The sequence below is a fragment of the Amblyomma mixtum genome, chromosome 8 (genome assembly GCF_055824585.1).
Source record: "Amblyomma mixtum isolate Tamu chromosome 8, ASM5582458v1, whole genome shotgun sequence".
Lineage (NCBI taxonomy): Eukaryota > Metazoa > Arthropoda > Arachnida > Ixodida > Ixodidae > Amblyomma > Amblyomma mixtum.
The window spans coordinates 7,064,740-7,082,941 of NC_143019.1; the positions used below are offsets into that span (position 1 = coordinate 7,064,740).

General features: G+C 45.7%; 1 protein-coding gene and 1 pseudogene across 8 annotated transcripts in view; both read right to left on the reverse strand.

The window, feature by feature from the left end:
* Positions 1 to 603: 603 nt before the first annotated feature.
* LOC149331225 (uncharacterized) lies at positions 604 to 1,345 on the reverse strand (annotated as a pseudogene).
* A 3,930-nt stretch (positions 1,346 to 5,275) lies between these two features.
* The window catches only part of LOC149331226 (echinoderm microtubule-associated protein-like 2), a 190,227-nt gene continuing 177,300 nt past the window's right edge, over positions 5,276 to 18,202 (reverse strand). For all 8 annotated transcript variants that reach the window (XM_089556401.1, XM_089556400.1, XM_089556399.1 and 5 more), the window contains 4 exons: positions 17,828 to 17,915; positions 15,749 to 15,844; positions 12,445 to 12,575; positions 5,276 to 11,613 (listed from right to left, as the gene is read on the reverse strand). In XM_089556401.1, coding sequence (XP_089412527.1) covers positions 11,488 to 11,613; positions 12,445 to 12,575; positions 15,749 to 15,844; positions 17,828 to 17,915 — 441 coding nt within the window. In that variant the 3' untranslated portion in view covers positions 5,276 to 11,487. The remainder of the gene's footprint in view (positions 11,614 to 12,444; positions 12,576 to 15,748; positions 15,845 to 17,827; positions 17,916 to 18,202) is intronic.

Genomic DNA, 18,202 nt, shown 5'->3' on the forward strand with positions numbered 1-18,202 from the left:
ATCCATGGTAAAATCTTACATTATATGAAAAAAAAAATGCGTTCATAAAATATTACCGACTCAAAAATGCTTTCAAGACATTTAAGACGCTTTCAGGTGACAAAGAAAATTAAGAAAAGTGCGACCATTCTGCAGTTTTTTGTATGCCTCATGTGACCTGAGCATGTCTTTTACGTCACAGGCGTCGTTTGGCTGTTGAAACCGAAATGAAAAATGGTAGGGTTTTAGCGTAGTTAACCGAGCAGGACGTGCGAAATCGCTTGATTAGCGTTCCTCGTAACCAGCCTGCAGCCGGGGCAGCGAGCTGCTCGCGCCCCCTTCCTCCATGTTGTCACATCGGCGCAAGGAGGATATATAAAACTTGCTGGAGTGGAAGCCGCCTATACGCGCCTATGCGGGAGAGTGAAGCCTTGGCGGCCATCTTGCCAGTGGCAAAAAGCAGCAGTGCGCAACCGCGCTCGTGCTTCTTCGCGCTGCCTATGAAGTTGCTCGCGTTTACAAAACAATGAAAGCAAGCGGTTGGGGTTGTAAACGTTTATTTTTCATCCATCAGCAGCCAACTGGCATGTAGAAAGCAGTTAACCTGAACAAATATTAAGGGAAAAAAAGCTTAATAATCAGATGCACAGTAAAAATAATGGTGAGAGGCAACCTACTGGTGATTGAAGATAATCACCCTTGGCAGAACTGGTCTGACTTTATTCTTGATCAATTCCCGATTTCGTTCCTTTGTCATGTGGTGTATCCTCACTTTCACGTACTCTTCAGCGATTTTTTTGCACAAAAATTGTAGATATGATTGTCGAGCGGATCGAAGTCAAGGATGTGCTCCTCCAGTTTCTGGAACCACCTTTTCTCTGAGGACACACCCAGGACTTCCAAGATAAGGTGTTCTGCCCTTGACAGCACCGTTGTAATGGCATCACATTCAGCCTGCAGCCGTCGCAGCCCCTTCTCAACTGCTTCACACAGGCCAATAACGTCTTGCGACGGCGAAACAAGTCCACCCCGGCTCTTCTGCTTAATTAAAGGCGCAAGCGCATCAGAGTGCAGGGCTGTCGCATGTTGTCGTTGCACTAACTTTTCGCACAATGAAGCCTGCTATATATGGCACCACGGCACCGACAAAAGCAGAAAGACTTTCGGGCCAGTCAATGCGATATGTGTAATCGTGGTCATCGGGCTGCAGGACTGATGACCTGCGCATGTCAGTGACCGTGCTTTTTGCATCTACCATGGCTACAGTAATGGTTGAATTCAAGATGGAGACGATGTCTTGGGAGCAGTTTCCAGAATTGGAAGACGTCACTTCCGTCTGAACCAACAGACGCTTGTATGCAGCCATGAACTGCACAGCTGTTGGATTGTTGTTATGTCCCCCTCGTCCACGTATGGACCCGAAGAAGTTCTCGGCGTGATCTTGACTGAGTTTGTGGGTCAGCAAGTATTTCAGCTGATCCTGGCCGACAAGCTCGTCGAACATTCTTTCGGTGCTTGCCATGCATATCAAAAAGCCAACAAATCCAGTTTTTTTTAGTCCTTCTGTAACTGGACGTCCTGCCGGATCTCTCAGCCCGTTTATGTTCGCCCGGGTCTCCAAAAAGAATTGCTTCCAGCAGGATTCATTCCGCTTACGAAGAGGTGCCTTATAAGACCTTGCTAATGGGTTCCTGGAGTTCATGATGTCGAACAAGTGATCGAAAATTCTAATGAACTTTGATGTTGCGCTGGCACCCTTGAATTGTGGCAGCTTGAGCACTTGTTCGCAGAAGTCCAAGGCATCGGCAATTGAGGCACTGAGTGCTTGTACAGCATATCGGACCTTCATTTTTTGCTTTTCCCACTGAACGTGGACCTTTGTGAGCTTGTTGCCAAGACGCAAACCCTCTCCACGTTGCAAAGCCTCCAATGCTACTACATAAGCCCACTTCACATGCTTTCCTTCAGCGTCGATGAGGTGGCTTACGGTTGCCAACAAGTTGCGGATGAGCTTAATCATATGGCAGGCATCTAAAATAACGTGAACATTTTTAGTGCAATCAGCTGGGTTGACAAAGCTTGTAATAAACCCATCAGAGTCCGGTCGAAGCTGAGCACCTAAGCACTTAGCCATAGTGAAGTTCGATGAGGCACCGTCAAATGTAAGAGAGACAACTTCAGCCTGAACTGATGCAAGCTTCTCAATACATTGTTTGGTCAGCTCCGCCCTCTCCGCTCCAGTTAGTGTGTCAATTAAAAAGTATGCGGCTGGCATCTTGAGTCTGATGTTTATACCAACAATCATGAAGACACACACATTTCTGGCTTCGGGGAGACTATCATCATCTAACCCCGTTCCAAAGTCTACGTACCCGACAACTTTGTCTCCAACGAGTTCTACGTGTTTCCGTATGGCCATGTCATCTACGACCAGAGCGCAGTAGAACGGTTCACTCCGTGCTTGTGCAAACTTTTCGAGGAAACAAAATGCCTCACTCGTGAACCCAGGAGCTCCGTGGATCTTTCACGGCGAACGGCCCGCTCCCACAGGCTCCGCAGCTCGGGATCTTTTGGAAACCTGCCAGTAATTCAGGCACTATTATTAGTTGCACACATCTACCACATCAGTTTGCGCCGCTCGACAACGCGCGCGTAGGGCTCAATTGAACATGTTTTCGTGTACTTACAGGTGGAATGTCAGGCCACAACCCTTCTTCAGCCTGTTTGCACATCCGTAGGCAACGCAAGAGGCAACCATTATCAAACCGTTGGTGTTTGCATGCCCGTCGCGTCAGCTTGCACTCAAACAGCGCGCCAAAACAGCAGCGCGAGCCGGCGTCAAGCGCGCTTTCTGCCACTGGCAAGATGGCGGCGGCCGGCTTCACTTGACAAGCGCCCCCTCCACTCCAGCAAGTGTTATATATCCTCCTTGCATCGGCGTCGGAATTTCCGACGCCGATGGCTCTCGCGCGTCGGGAGCGGGGACGGCGGAGCGCGCCGGCGACGCAAGGCGAGAGTCCGTTTCCTGGAGCAACAACGGCAGGCACAGCGAGAGAGGGAACACGAGGGAAGAGGCAGCCCCGCGGCCAGCCTACTGGTGGCAGCGCGAGCCTCCCCAACTCTCCCCAGGCAGGGGAGGAGAGGAGGACGGTCGGTTGGCAACAGCGCGCGGGAAATGAGGGGGTGGGGGGAAAGGGGGGGGGGGTTGTTAGGGAGGGTGCACTTTCCGCGCACGTACAGAGATGTTCCAAGGCCTCCGCAGTTGGCGCTCCTCCTAAAGTTGGGGCTTCCCACATACCTCAGGTTTTTCACCTATCTTAGTGAAGCGCGCTTTTGCGCCAAAAAGCACGAGAAAAAAATAAAACGATCACCTTTTGTTGACGCGAATCACGTGGCTGTACGCTTTCTAAACCGCTGCATATCATTCTAAAGAAAACACAACTAAAATGTTAGGATATAGTTTCCTCCTAACAGACATTCCTCCACCACACTGGTGCTTTTAAAACCTTAGCTGCTCCATTAAAATCCATACTAGTAACCCCACTGCCTTCCCTCCAGCCGTCTCCTGTCCTCTTCTCCAAGAGTTGCAGGGCCTCCCCACTTTAAAGCCCCTAGAACAGCATTTTTTTTAAATACATGCATTAATGTTACTTCAGCCCCACTTCGCCCAACGATATGGAAGCCACCACGGCGATGGGGCACTTTTGGTACTGGCCCACATCACTTACCTTCAGGCTATATTCACCTCAGGCTATATTCACCTCTTTATTTCACCTAATAAATGCTATTTGGAAGTTCCTTCCTTCCCCTAAAGGTTGAGACGCTTTATAGCTATCCCAGTTAACTGTAGCCAAAATTTAAAAACATACTGGAGCAAAAGTGATAAACGCAACTTCAACCATTTGCTTCAACACTGTATATAGACCTTTTCAAAAAGAGGTCCATGGGTGGCGCCATATTGTGCGCTGGGCTGTGCTCGTAGTACAGGAAAGAGTTCGGCACGAAGCTTCTCCACGTTCCCGGCACAGCCCAGAAAACCGGTTTTGCCGGGGGGTCCTGAAAAGGTCTATAGGACAGAGTATGTTAGTAAGAAAGCACTATTTCACTAGCAATCCTGAAAAAAAAAAAAGTGTCTAAAGCCTCTCAGATACCTGCAAAGACAGGTTTATGTTGAAGTTAAAAATCGAGCGGTACATGCAACCAGCAGTGCCCATAGAAGCCATTTTTTTTGGGATGTTATTCATGCAGGCTACATGGCATGTTCGTCGAACAGTACAAGCAAGATTCTTGTTTGCGATTCAAGCCACTTATTGGTGTTGGCTGAATGGCGTCTATGACGAATAGGTGTGCTGGTCAGGATCCTTCTTTGCCATATTTTCATGTTTCATACTTTGCATACTTTCGTGTTTCCCCAACACAGCGCCAATAAGGAATTTATTGGTGTTTGCTTACAGGCCTATTTGACAAGCAGAGTGTCAATAACGATTCCTGTTTCCCATTCAAGAACCGACAAGGAGAGATTAAATTTTTTGAAATGGAAAGGCTCCTCGAAATGGGTCTGGCAGCACTTCCCGAATCCTCGGCGCAGTGTTTGAAGAGGCGCTAGTGCATAACCAAAAGCGCTCGTAGCTTCCCTTTATCCAGTATTCATTACCTGCTTGAATGTCGAGAGAATACTTCAAAAAGCTAGAGAGCCGAGCTGGAAGGCAGTAGCAGGACTACAAAGGCGCCTGGAAGCTTCCAGGGCAAAACCAACATCTAGCAAGAAGCATGCAATAGTGAGGACCACCTACGCTCAGCAAGCGGCTGCCATGCGCACCAAATTAAGCATTTTCTTCAGAGTGGGCTCGGTAATAAAAGTTGGACTCTGCCATAATCAGCTGAAATTTCAGTGCCTAGCCAGGCACCCAGGATAAGGAAACAAAACTTAAAGGCATGCAACTGTTACAGGCATGCATGTGTTACTTGCATGCAACACGGTTACAAGTTCTACAGAGACTAGAAAGCAGCCTGCATTTTTAATCCAGCCAATGAAACATATATGGCTGTCTCGCTCCAACCAAGCAGGCAAACAAAAAGGTGTGCTGGGGTCTATTTCGTACAGCAAGTGGCTCACCTGGAGAACGCTGCTATGCCTAATTGCTGTACGCAACTTTGAACTGCAAATAGTTTGCAAGCACTGACTGCAGTTTTGCCAGAGCATAAAGAGGATCATCGAAAAGGTAGATGTACGAAATACTTGTCAAGCCCCTCTTGCAGAACAGAACAAAAAGAAAGCATCAACTTGACAAAGAAGCGCAGAAGTTGTGCATTTTTATTAGTTATTTACAAAGAGAGAAGCAAGACGAGAAGAGCTTTCACTCGAAGCAAATACATAATAAATATTGCCAGCCCGTAGCAGTCACATTTTCAGTACACGGTGGCAGCCCGAACCCATGCGGGGCACAAAAACTCACTTATGCTTGCAAAAAGAGAACAATGGACAGCACTTTCCCAGCACAAACGCCAAGCTGCTCACTTCATGACGGCAGAGAAGCTTCGACACAGCGGCTTCCCAGTATGCACACACATAAATCGCACTCCAAGCTCTTAAGACATTTCAGGACACATCAGGGATGCCTCCATAGTCATGTATATATTACAATCGCTACCGATTATCTGCAAAACACTATGTACTCACTCTTCACTCATATAAAGAATAATAAGATGGCAACAAGTAAAGAAATGCTGCCCGTATATGTGCTATGCTGATATATGACTTGTGAGCTGTGATCTGTGTTTACAGTTTGCAATGGAGTTGACACATTAGTACAGGCGGTCGAGGTTCGCAAAAAAAGACGACACTAGAAATGGTGACCCACGCAAAACGTTCCCCGCGCAATGTATTGTCAACCCGGCTTCCTTGCTTCCGTCAAGGTTTCTTCCGCTTCCGACAAACTATGATGGCAATGACTTGCAATGGTTACTTTCAATCATACGTATGTTGGACAAAGCGCCCACACCATGCAAAGCAACTGAGCTCTGAACCGTGTCTAAGGCATTATTTCTATTCCACGAAAACTACATCACACTAACCCTGTTACGTACGCTTGAGAGAGATACAGGTCGCAGGTCTAGGATTGTACAGTGACAAATAAGGCTAAGTACTCGTTTCCAACTTCCCAACTTCGTTGCTTCCAACTCTGCTGATCGAGACCTTGCGCCATCACAACTTTACGCAGACACCTATCTGCACATCACGAAACTAGAGAAGTGAGGGAAAAAAAGACACTGTGGTGATGGAAATGCACTTGGAGCTAGACGCTACCATCTTCAACGTGCACTACGTCTCCGAAAAGACTCTAAAAAAGAATGTATGCAACGACCTGCGTACTTTTCCTGTACCCGACAGCTGTAAAAAAAAAAAAACTCAAAGAGAGCTAAGATGGTGCTACAAGAGATGAAATGACGTGACTGTCACGCAACTGTTGCCACAAGCCTGCTCTTCTTATGTGCTGTACATAACTTGTGCCACATGCCGTGTTATGTGCTAACCGCGTCGATAGGTACGTGGAGGTGATGTGGGCTATGGATATGGCTCACACTTGAGTAGTGGGTGTAATGGTTTTGTGCAGATCACTCGAGTTGCCATGGCAACGTCCCTAGCATTACCACTGCACATGGGATCTTTCGAGTGCAACGTTGAGCTTCAATTGCTGCAACACGATACAAAAAAAAAAGACTTCAATCTTTCCTCAAACACTCAAGCTAACATCACTATTCAAAAATCAGCTCATAAAGTTCTATCACACATGCATGCACACCCACACGTAACTAGAAGAAAAAAAAAGAAGTTAGTAATCATTGTTCTGGGCAACAATCAATATCTGCGACAAAGAGGGAGAAGAACTGTCACAGCAGCTTTTCATAGAAGTTCATACAACTTGGAAGATTGTATAGCGTATGTGTCGGGATAACTCACATGCACACACTCAACACGCACATAAAAATTGTGCAGCCATCATCTTATCTGGCTACAAATGCAATGTTCAGTTGAAGAGCTAACTGCTTTTCTCTCTCTGGCAAAAAAAAAATCTAAGGTGTTAATTTCACAGCAATGCTGCCATAAACACGACACTTAAGTGCAAGCAACATGCACATAAACTTCCAGTTATAATGCACGCAAAATGTTGCATATACAAATTCAAACAAATGTGATGCATGCGGACATTTAAATGATGCTCTACAGTCACTCATGCAACAAAGCACCATGCAAACATGATGGAGTGGCGGCGGTCATGCCAACGCCGTATTGCAAACCACTAATGAAAACAGCATCTGCTCTTGTTGCTGTTGCACTTAATGAAAGAGCAAATAACTAAGAATGTATGTTCCTACGCGCAGAAACAGCACCCGAAAAATCGTTCTGTCATGAAGGTAACCACACTGGAATAAGGCTTGTCAAAACTACCCAATTCAAGCTTGACGCACAAACGATAATGGCTCTACTATTGAAAAAAAAAGAAACGGATGTGGAAAACATGCCGCAATCAGTGTGAAAAAAGTCTCCCAAAACACTCTCACCCCCCCCCCCCCCCCCATCCCCCCGTCCCTACATAGCAGTCAGTACCTTCAACCCGTCATGCTAAACACCCTTGTCACATGCAAGACAGGGACCCCTGGGTGACATCGCAGGGTGCTACTGCACCAGAGAGACCGCACTCGGCGATTGAAAAGTAAACGGACAATGAGGAAAGGTCAACAAGCACCGGTATAGTATAAGACAACAGTGTAAAAACATGCAGAGTATTGCTCATCTACTCGTATTCCTTTCGCTTTGCCACTGTCTTTTGATTGAATGCATAGCTGCAATCAGCTGCGAGCATGCAGGTTGTAAACAAAACGTAAAATCATAACCAGAACATAACAAGGAAGAAGCATGACCATCCAGAAGCTAAAGAAAGTTGTCAGCCGCTGAACACTACTGTTTCGCCCACAGCTTGGTAGTGCACATGGATGATTTTTGTCACAAAGCGAAGCAGCAACAAAAAGCACTAAGATGCACTGAAACAAACGCATCTCTGGTAAACACTTCAAACTCTTGCAAAACAACTCCCCTCTCACTAAATGCAGCTGTTGTGATGACTCCTTGATTTCTCATACACAGTCTTGGTAGAGCGCGAAAACTTCCTACCACTCTAAACAAGAACACACACCCATATGGGATTAAAAAGGGAGTAATCTCTCCTGTGCTAGAGGACACCTTACACCCTTTTTATTCTGTTTTGTTTAGAGAGTACTAGAAGTGCTGCGGCCGAATTCGGAACACACCAAACTAATAACCTTCAGTAGAATGAAAATAACACACCATAATTAAGAAGCAAATGTGCAGCATGAAGTCACTGCTAGTCAGCCCATTTGCCACAGTCCTTGCATCAACGAAGAAGCAAAAAGCACCTGGTTCAATGTTGCACAAAGGTGCCAACTGCTGCAAAAGACTGCACAATCACTGAAGATGATTAAAGAAATGAAAGTGTGTAAGAAGTTGCACATCTTGCTTCAACGCTTCGCCCAAGACGTCTCAAAGTTAGCTCTATTTTGTTCACACCAGTTGGAGAAACACATGGGAAACATTCAAAGTGCCTTTGAAATCCTGCTGCAGCACATCCCGATACATACTGGGAAGTGACCATAACGTTCAATGTACATGTATTGTATACCTTTAACCCTTGACGACAATTTCTTACCTCAAGATGCTAGCTCAGTGTGATTCGGTACAAGCACTTCTATAGGCAGCCATGTAAGACAACACTCCAGAGCACAACACTGAAGAATGGTCACTATTTGATGGACGTCACTCTGAAACCATCTGTCCATTTGGCAAGACGGAAAGCCGACACATCTGCGGAGATTCATGGCCCTAGTGGACTTTTGAGAGCGTTTTTCCGTTTGCACGATTCTTAGAAAAGTCTCAATACTGGTTCCATTTCCTGCCATCGAACAACAATATGAGCAGTGCTCGCTTCCCAACTAAAAACAAGCAAAATCAGAAAACAACGTTCACATGCCAGCTTAATGTTTGCAGACTAAATAAAGCTATCTGCACGATCCCAGGACATGCCAATGAAGTGCCACAAGCAAATCAAATAATGCACAAATGAGTCATGAAGAAAGCTTGAAAAGAGCTATACACACACCGTCAATGCGGCATTCAAGATTGATTCATGCGGGACAACAAATTAGAAATCCGGAAATTGTCAGTGCGGCAACTGCAACGTAGCCCACGCACACTGCTTACAGTGTGAACACAGAACGCATAGCAAACATGCATTTCCCAGCGTAAGATACAGATCAATTAAAATTAATCACAGGCTATGAGCTCGATCATTATTGGAACACCTTCACTCTTCATACCGTTGTCACAAACACTGTATTACTTATCACATTCTCAGGACGACCTCCCACTGGGCTTCGACTTACAGGCACACTTGAGGCAGAAAATGGACTACATCACGATTTTTCAGTGTGGATGGATGGCTTTGGAAACACATCTGCGTAGTTTTGTATTGCAAGCATCAACGCTGGGAAAATCAGGAGGAAAATTCCACAATTTCTTCTCATTTCCATCTTTTCTGTACACTGACAACATTAACAGCGAATGCTTTGCAAAGAGCCCGCAATAATTTGCCCATAAATCAGCTTCACGCGGTTTCCGAGAACATGACATGACAACACACAGAGACTTCACAGGCAACATTATTAAAAAGTCAAGCTTATCGAAAATTTGGCCAAAATGCCTCACTTCCACTCAGTAGTATGCGCAAGTGATTATTATGGTAGCCGTGGTATGACATCAAACCAACTAAATGGCAGTCATCGCTTCCAAGTCTTTCTTGAACACCTTTCATGACGGCAGGTAAGAAGAACTAGCAAGTTCCGCTTAACAAGAGCTGCACGATGAAAAAGCAATTTCTTAGAGGCAGAACTCTACAGATACATTCGTTCACATAAAATTTTGACAATTAGTGAAACAGGTCTAGTCCCTACTTATTTGGAATAAAATGGTTTGTTTACTAAAGCACGTGAAAATGTAAACTCGAAGAAAAAGTTGAAGTCAGCTGAAGTTGCACATCGAAAGCATGCATATGGTGAAAGAAACCGTACTCCCTGAAAAACGCACTGCAAAGGTTAGGATTACCTGCACAAGACACTGTGTGAAAACCTTCTCTAGTCCGTAGTCATCGCTAATTACTGCCATCGTACGTGAGCACTCATTAACTAAAAGCTGAAGAGGAATGCTGCCATTCAAAAAATATTCACTCCTTCCTAGGATATCCACAGAAAATGCTATTTACCAAACTTTGATTTCATAAAAACAGGCTCTATCTACAAAACGCCACTAAAACTAGCTTCTCAGCAAGCCGCGCACCTGGCAACCACATATTCAGCACACGCCAGCTCACAATGACATGATTATGACAATGTAGTCATGACACACCGGGCAAAAACAAACGAGGATCAGGCGAATGTGATGGGGCGCGATATCAGAAGTGAGCTCGCTGCAACTCGTCGAAAGCACAACACGCACGCAAAACCTCCACGGCATAAAAAAAAAAAAAAATGGGGGCCCCTCTCCCGACAGGGACGCAGTGGGCAGTGTGTTCAGTCAACAGAGCTTCATCTTTTTCTTAAGATGAGCATACGCATTATGAACTAGCAAAAAACAATTACGGCAGCCTTTATTCAGGGAGCTAACATCTAGCATCATTGCCATTTCTGCTTGCACAATCATGCATCAGTTAAGGATTAAACTAAGTACACCTGTTCTTGCAAGTCGCTTTGACACTTTACATAGGATTATCACTGCTGTCATGTCTGCATGATGCCACAATTTTTTCTAAACATATCTGCACCAGAGGCCACGTATGTAAACTTGTTGACTCAAGCCTATCTGCAAGGTCGATTAACGATTGGCCATACACTTGACATTTACTTTCTGCTGGTGCATTCTCTTGCTGTTAGAATATGGAAACAGTGCGTCTGTCCCTCGCTATTCACCTGTTCCGGCGCCGATCCCTTTGTTCTGAGATTTCGCGAGCGGCCAGCATCCTGTGTATCATACACATCTTCTACTACAACTGCGTCCCACTCGTACCAGTCGTAGGCTAGTGTGACTGGCTGGACTTAAAGCAACTACGCAGAATCTGGCCTCTCTTTTGCAGAGCAAGCCGATCACAATATTGAATTGCGTGTTAATAACTACCACATTGAGGCTTCCATCGACTGCCTGCACAGCTGCTCATTCAGATGCGGATAGCAAAGATTTTGCCAGGGACTAACAACCCCAGGTTGCAGAAGCGAGCGACAACCAAAGCGCCTTGTCTCGCCGTTCGTCGTGTGTCCCAAGCATGGCACCAGGCATTGGAAAGAGGCACTGCTCCGTGTCGTGCTCCTCCGAAGCAAGAGGAGGAGGAGGCCCTCCGTCTTCCATTGTTTTTTCTTCTCCATTTTGGGTCGCACAGAGCGATATTAGACGACGGCCCACTGTAGGACTGCACAGTCCCGTCCGCCCAGCGAGATGAGGCGGTTGTCGTCGGGCAAGAAGTCCACGGCCGTCACGTGACTGCTGTGGCCGCCATACATGTGGCTCAGGCACTGCACAGGGTTTGACGGAGGACACACACGAATCAACGAGCCAGTCAATCAAATGAAGCTTCTTTGCTTCACTGAATGAAAATTCACACGCAATATTTTAGACTGACAAGCCTTCAGGCCTAGTGTCTAGTCCGGTACAAAGTGCTCCAACAGTGGTTAAAAGATTGAAACTCCGCTATGGCCCAATTTTTTCAAATAAAGATGACACTGACATAACATGACCTGCATCACAAACCTACCTAATAGATGTGCTTCTTTTTCCTGCAAAATTCCCCACAATAATTCTTAAAAATTTGGGCAGGGAGAGGAAGGGGGGGGTGGGGGGGGGGGGGAATGAGGACTGTGCACTCACACTAGGCCCGCCGCCATTAAATCAAATATCATTATGTCATCACGTCATCCTGTAATCATCAGCTTTCTATCGTGTTACATTTCGGTAGAGGTGCGGACGATCTCCTCATCTAGGCCCTGGAGCATTGACGCCCGCTGTTCACCTTGGTCGTTGCCCATGAGCCCGTGGATTCCGCCAGCCACCTGGCTCTACCTCAGTCCAACCTGACCAGCCACTGTGCAAATGCACTACCAGTAGAACTGGGGTGTTCCCCGAGTTTTCAGTGAGCTCTGGCATCGCACACAGCACCCCGTGTCTTTAAAATTTTTATCACAAATTACAGGCCCACTGTAGTTCTATGAATTACCCGGAATTTTGATTTAACCAAGGTAAAATTATTGAGGTTTTACTGTAACTCGTCCTTTTTATGTCTTGAGCCAAAAAATCGCTACCAAAAGAAAGTACAGCGTATCAGAAAAAAGAAATAATAAAAACACTACCTTGGGCTGGGACGTAGGGTAGGAGAAGAGCTTGACCTTGCCAAAGTCATCGCCAGTGGCCAGCAATCGGCACGAATGAGAACGTGCGCACGTGTTGATGTCTGTACCATCAGCATTCTCGGGCCAGATGCCTGGAAGAGACAAGAAGCTGTGAGCACACTCACAACACACTAATACGCCTCTTAGCCACGTTAATACCTGCACGAGACAGTAGTCACTTTGTCAAAGCACAGTGGTACCATTTTTTAGGTTGCTCTTCACACCAAACATGAAATCTCGGCTCATTCACAGGGCCTCCAGAGAGCTGGTTATAAAATCATGTTCTAAGGTACAACGTTGGTCGTAAGTTCCCAGGCCACAGTGTCTGCTTTTCAGCTTCATAGCCTGCCACTTATGACAGCAAAACGTTATCGAGGGCACTGCAGGAACCGCAGTGGAGAAATGTGAAAGCATTGACGCCTCCTCAGCACTCGTCACCTCTCTTTGCTAATAAATGCCTCTTTTTATATCACACACACAACTGTCCATTTAATTGGCTTATCGATCACATATTGATCACTTATCAGTTACTCATTGTTCACTTATCATTTACTTATCAATCACATAACAGATAATTATCGATCACTTATCAATTACTCATCAATCACTTACCATTTACTTATCGATCACTTATCAATTACATATCATCATTTATCAATTGCTTATACTCCTGTCACACAGGCAATTCGGACCGCAATCAGTCTCGAACGTAGTTTGAAGCGCGATCGAGGTGGACAGCCGCTATACCTATCCACTCGATTCCGATTAACTAGTTAGATTGCTACATATGAGATGGTGCTGTGCATACTATCATCATTGCCATCGATTTCTAATAAATTAAAAATAACAATCGTTAATAAAAACTTTCTTGTGAAAATTTCAAACTATGAGCAGAAAAAGCAGCTTAACCACATTCGCTGTAAATGGTGTAAACATGGCACTTTTAGATTGCCGTGCCGAAGCGTCCCTCTGGGGCAAGCGTAAATGGTAGCGTCATCTAGTGACAAGGCGCCAAAGCGCATCAACTTTGCGTTGAAGAAATTTTTGTCCATAATTACTGACAACTAGGGTGGGTGCATTGCAACCCTTTTTTTCGTTCCAAGAAGAAAAACTGCAAATTGATGAAAATGTAACAAGTGACTTGATGCAAGACAACTGCTTCGCCTGGTGCCGTTCTTGAGAGGTCGACACACTGCATTTAGCTGGGCCTAAGAGCTTGAAAATCGCCAAATTATCTGAAAAACAGGGGCTAGTTATCGCTCAAACCTCTACGCATGGGCGAGAGTGCGCGAAATAAAAGCGAACCGCTGCCATCTGAGCGAGCTATCGCGTCGAAGGATCCAGTGGTGACATGAATTTTCTCCAAAGCGGGCGAGCAGGGCGCCGCCATCTTGTCAATGCACACCGTAACGTGCTCGCAGCGCGCGCGCGCAACGACACGATACGTGCGTATGTACACAAGCATCTGTAACCATTTCTAGTGCAATTTCCTTTTGCCCTTCCTGCTTGGACCAAAAAGGTCTGCACTATCATGTAAATAAAATAAATAAATCCCAGCGGTACGAAACGTTCTGTGCACGCGCACTCGCGACCCGCAATGCTTTTGCGCACGTAAGCCTGTTCCGTACGGTGAACTAAAAGTGTCTCATGTCAAAACTGGCATGCCGGGTATGCGGTGTCAAAAGTATAAACACCGTTTTGCAAATCAAGGAACACAAATAAAAAAAAAAGTTTTAAAATTGTGCTCTTTTTTTATCACAAATATCTCAGTACTCTTTAGTTTTAGCTGCAATATTTTGTTTCAGTTGGCGTGTAGCCTGGGAACGAGGCTAGCAGCGACCCCTCGATTGTGCTCCATATGGCTGAGCAGGATCGCGGTCGATCGCGACTGAATTCGCTGTGTAGCAATGCCGGATCTGCATCAAGCTTGATTACGATCGACTTGATTGTGATCGAAAGTGCCAGTGTGACAGCAGTATTATATATCACTTATCAGTTACTCATCGATCACTTATCAATTACTTATTATTAATTACCAACCACTTATTGGTCACTCATCGATCATGTATCGATTTGTCATCGACTGCGTAATCATCTGACCAAAGGAATTTGTGCAGTTCATCTAATTCCACTGAGCTTCGTTCAAATTTTGCCCCGCATGTTGGCACCGCCCACCTTTCCGGTCACATGGGCCAATTACGTGATGCATCACATGGTACTGCGCTTCCGGCGATTAGAATTTCGCGCCACTCCCGGCCCGACCACGCCAACATTTGGTCATTTTGGTTCTAATTAATTAACTAATGATCTGATCACCAAAATTTTTGTGACGCATCCTCACATCATTCTCCTTCGATTATAAGCAATTTTTAGATGATATCTGTTTATAGTTTCCCACAATCGCTGCGAACCCACTTTTTACGACAGACTGCCGCTGACATAGCCTAGTAATGCTTTCGCATATTAAGGTATACTAATGGTTCTCAGAGATGAGAATGATACTTCTCCTTTCCTGTATAGAGAATTTGGGCTTCTGCGGTTTCTTAACTGCGCGACTATAGCGCTTGAGAGTAGACCCTGCAGCCTGGAAACTTTTGACTAATCTTGTACCTTCCTCTTCATGTTGACAGCACACAGGAAGCCACAGCGAGAGGCGACGTACACACGTCAGCAAGAACTGACGCTTTTCCTCATGTCATTTCCTGGCAAGCTGTACATCTTGCTGGTTCAGTGCGGCATGGTGTGGTATGTGGGCCTCAAGGTTCTGAAGCATCACATTTGGAGAATGCCGCAGAGCAGGGTGCAGGATTGATTTCAATCACTTGGGATCGTTTAACACACGCCAACATCGTACAGCACATGAACATCTTTTGCATTTCTCTTCCATCGAAAGGTGGCTATCGTGGCTGAGATTTGATCCCACAACCTTGGGCTTGGCAGACCGACACCAAGCCATTGAGCCACAGTGCTGGGCTCTTCCCGATGGGAACTAAACCTCCCATGGACATCCTGCAGACATCCTGAACATCCGCAGGACGTCCGTGGGAGTTTTAGCGCCCATTGGGTTGCTGGTATGGCCTTCTGTTGGGCAGAATATATGCCCTGAAGGTACAGAAGTAAACATGTTCGCCAGATGCAAGGACAGGACAGTCAAAGAAGTGGGCTGTGCGAAAGGACATGCAGCTCGTGCAATTAACAGTGGACACCAAAGAAAAAAAAAAAGACAACTCCATCCTTAATGCAGACACCATAAAAATTCGCTCACCAAACACACTGAAGCCAATGGTGCATGTCTGCGTGTGCCACTTCAGGTCTCGGGTGATGGACATGTTGGTCACCTGCCTGCAGACCAGGGCGTTCCCTGCACAAAAGGACGCCACAAAAGACAAAAGGAAGGCTCAAAACAACCGGATTGGACAAGAGTAAAATCCAAATGTGAGTGAGTAAAGGCAGAACATTTGCATTTCTTCAATAAATAAACAAAAAGCATGCTATTCACACTGTCACAATTAAGGCATAACAAAGAAGCGGAGAAGGAGAATCGGCCTAGTTACCGTATTTACTCGCATAATGAGCCTACCCCTACTTTTGTCATTCAGAATTTACTTTTTTTTTTCACTTCACATAAAAAATGCACATCTGACAGTATAAAAATGCGCAAACACGGTGAAATTGGCTGGTGCTGTCGACTGACACAAAATTGTTAGATCTTGCCATGATACTATGAACGCTTTTTGAAGTGAATGATGCTAAACACCAGTCACATGAATTTGAGGTGATGTGGGGACAGAGCTTGTTGACCCTGGGCTTTTGTTGATGATGGATGGACGGCCAAACGGGCAGCCGGACAGACAAGCAGGTGTCCAATATAAAATTTCGGCTCTCACAAAAAAATGTCCCTCTTCCCAAAATGACATAAACTTAGAAGAAAAAAAGAAGGTACATTACATGAGTAAAAATGGCATACCAAATACCCCTAATTTTAGTTGGTGGAAAATTGCTAATTCCTCAAACTGAGACAAAAGAATTCGCAAATACTCCATCCATGCAGGAAGCCTTTCGCGCAGTAGTGGCCACTGTGCTGCCTCTTCTTGCCTCGTGCACCTTCGTGCTTTGCGGTGCGTAGTTCCAAGTCCGTTCACTTGTTTTCCCTTCCCTACTCCTCACGACTCTTTTACGGCCTTCTTGCTACGGGTTTGTCATCAGTTGATTCGAATGGGATCCCGAAGCAGGCCGTATTCAGTTATGACCGACATGGCAAGAACCAAACCATGCGGATGGAAGCGAAGGAAACAGCTCACCAGTGCCACAGCGGCAAGGAAAAAAAAAAGATTAGCAAGAAAAACACTAGCGATGTCGCAATCAGGTCCAAAACGGTGCTCAGCTGGGTTAGGTTGGCTGGCTGGGGCTTCATAGTTCAGCCATCGTCTCTACGGGCTGGCCTAGAAGCTCAGAAAATTGAAACCAAAGCTAAGCGATCGGACTGTTCTCGAAGACTGGGCCATTTGTTTGTTATCACGTCTGCCGTCATGCGCACCTTTGGACACTGATTGCGACGTCGCTAGTGTTTTTCTTGCTAATTTTTTTTTTCTTGTCGCTGTGGCACTGCTGAGCTGTTTCCTTCGCTTGCATCCACATGGTTTGGTTCTTCCAGTGCCGATTTCTCACACGTCTCCAGACACACGACAGTGCCACTTATGAAAGGTGTGATGCGGTAGCTATAGAGCTCCATTGGGTCACACCGTAAAGGATGTGGGAGGCTTTTGGGATTTTGGAGTAGCTCTGCTTCGATGCTCCCGACAGTATGTGTGCAATAAAGCATTGAAGGAAATCACTGATGGAAAGCAATGATGGATGGTGACAATAACTTCCACGCTGTTCTCGCTTCAAAATCAGCCATCTGTTGCCCAGTCTTCCACCAAATAAATTTACTGTGATACAAGTAGCTGTTGATAGTTTTTTTGAGGTCATTTGATGATTTTAACATTTTTACTGGTCCCCCGAAGTTTGAACTAACAAGCTTTTACCTCAGTATTAAAGAGCTCCAACAAAGCCGATAACTTGAGGCAGCTCTGAGCTGCCTCACATGCATCGACACTTGCATCCTCACATGCATCCACACATTCCACACATGCATCAGGAATTAATCCTCAAGAAAATTTATGCAGCCAGTTGCGTAGAAACCCCAAGTTTTCTGCCTATGCCCCTCTACATCATGAGCAATCCCTTTGACATCACACACAAGCCATTTGCGAAGGTCTTTAACCATTGCGATACACTCTACAGAATAGTTGAGGTAGCTCTCTATCAGAACTGCTTGTTTGTCTATTCTCGCAATACTCACAGTAGAGCAGCTCGTAGTCGCCAGAACACGACCGAAGGTACGTGCTGTCAACGGCCCAGTCGAGGTGGATGACAAAGCTTGAGTGGCCCTGTCGCAAAGAATGCACCAACCAAACGTTAAGGGAAGAGTCTTAGGGAGCCTAAAGGCAGGCTGACCGATGACTTCAAATAAAACAAAGCAAGCATGTATGACACGCATTCCGAACAAAAAAGATGAATGTACTAAAAAATGAGGTGGTAAAAATGTCACCATCGTCCACAGTGAAGTATGGGGAGAAAGAATGAGAGTTGCTACTAAGACTAGTGCCATGGCTGTCCCTATTGCCGAGGCTACTACTGCTACTGCCACGGCTATTGCTAAAGCTAGCACTGCTGG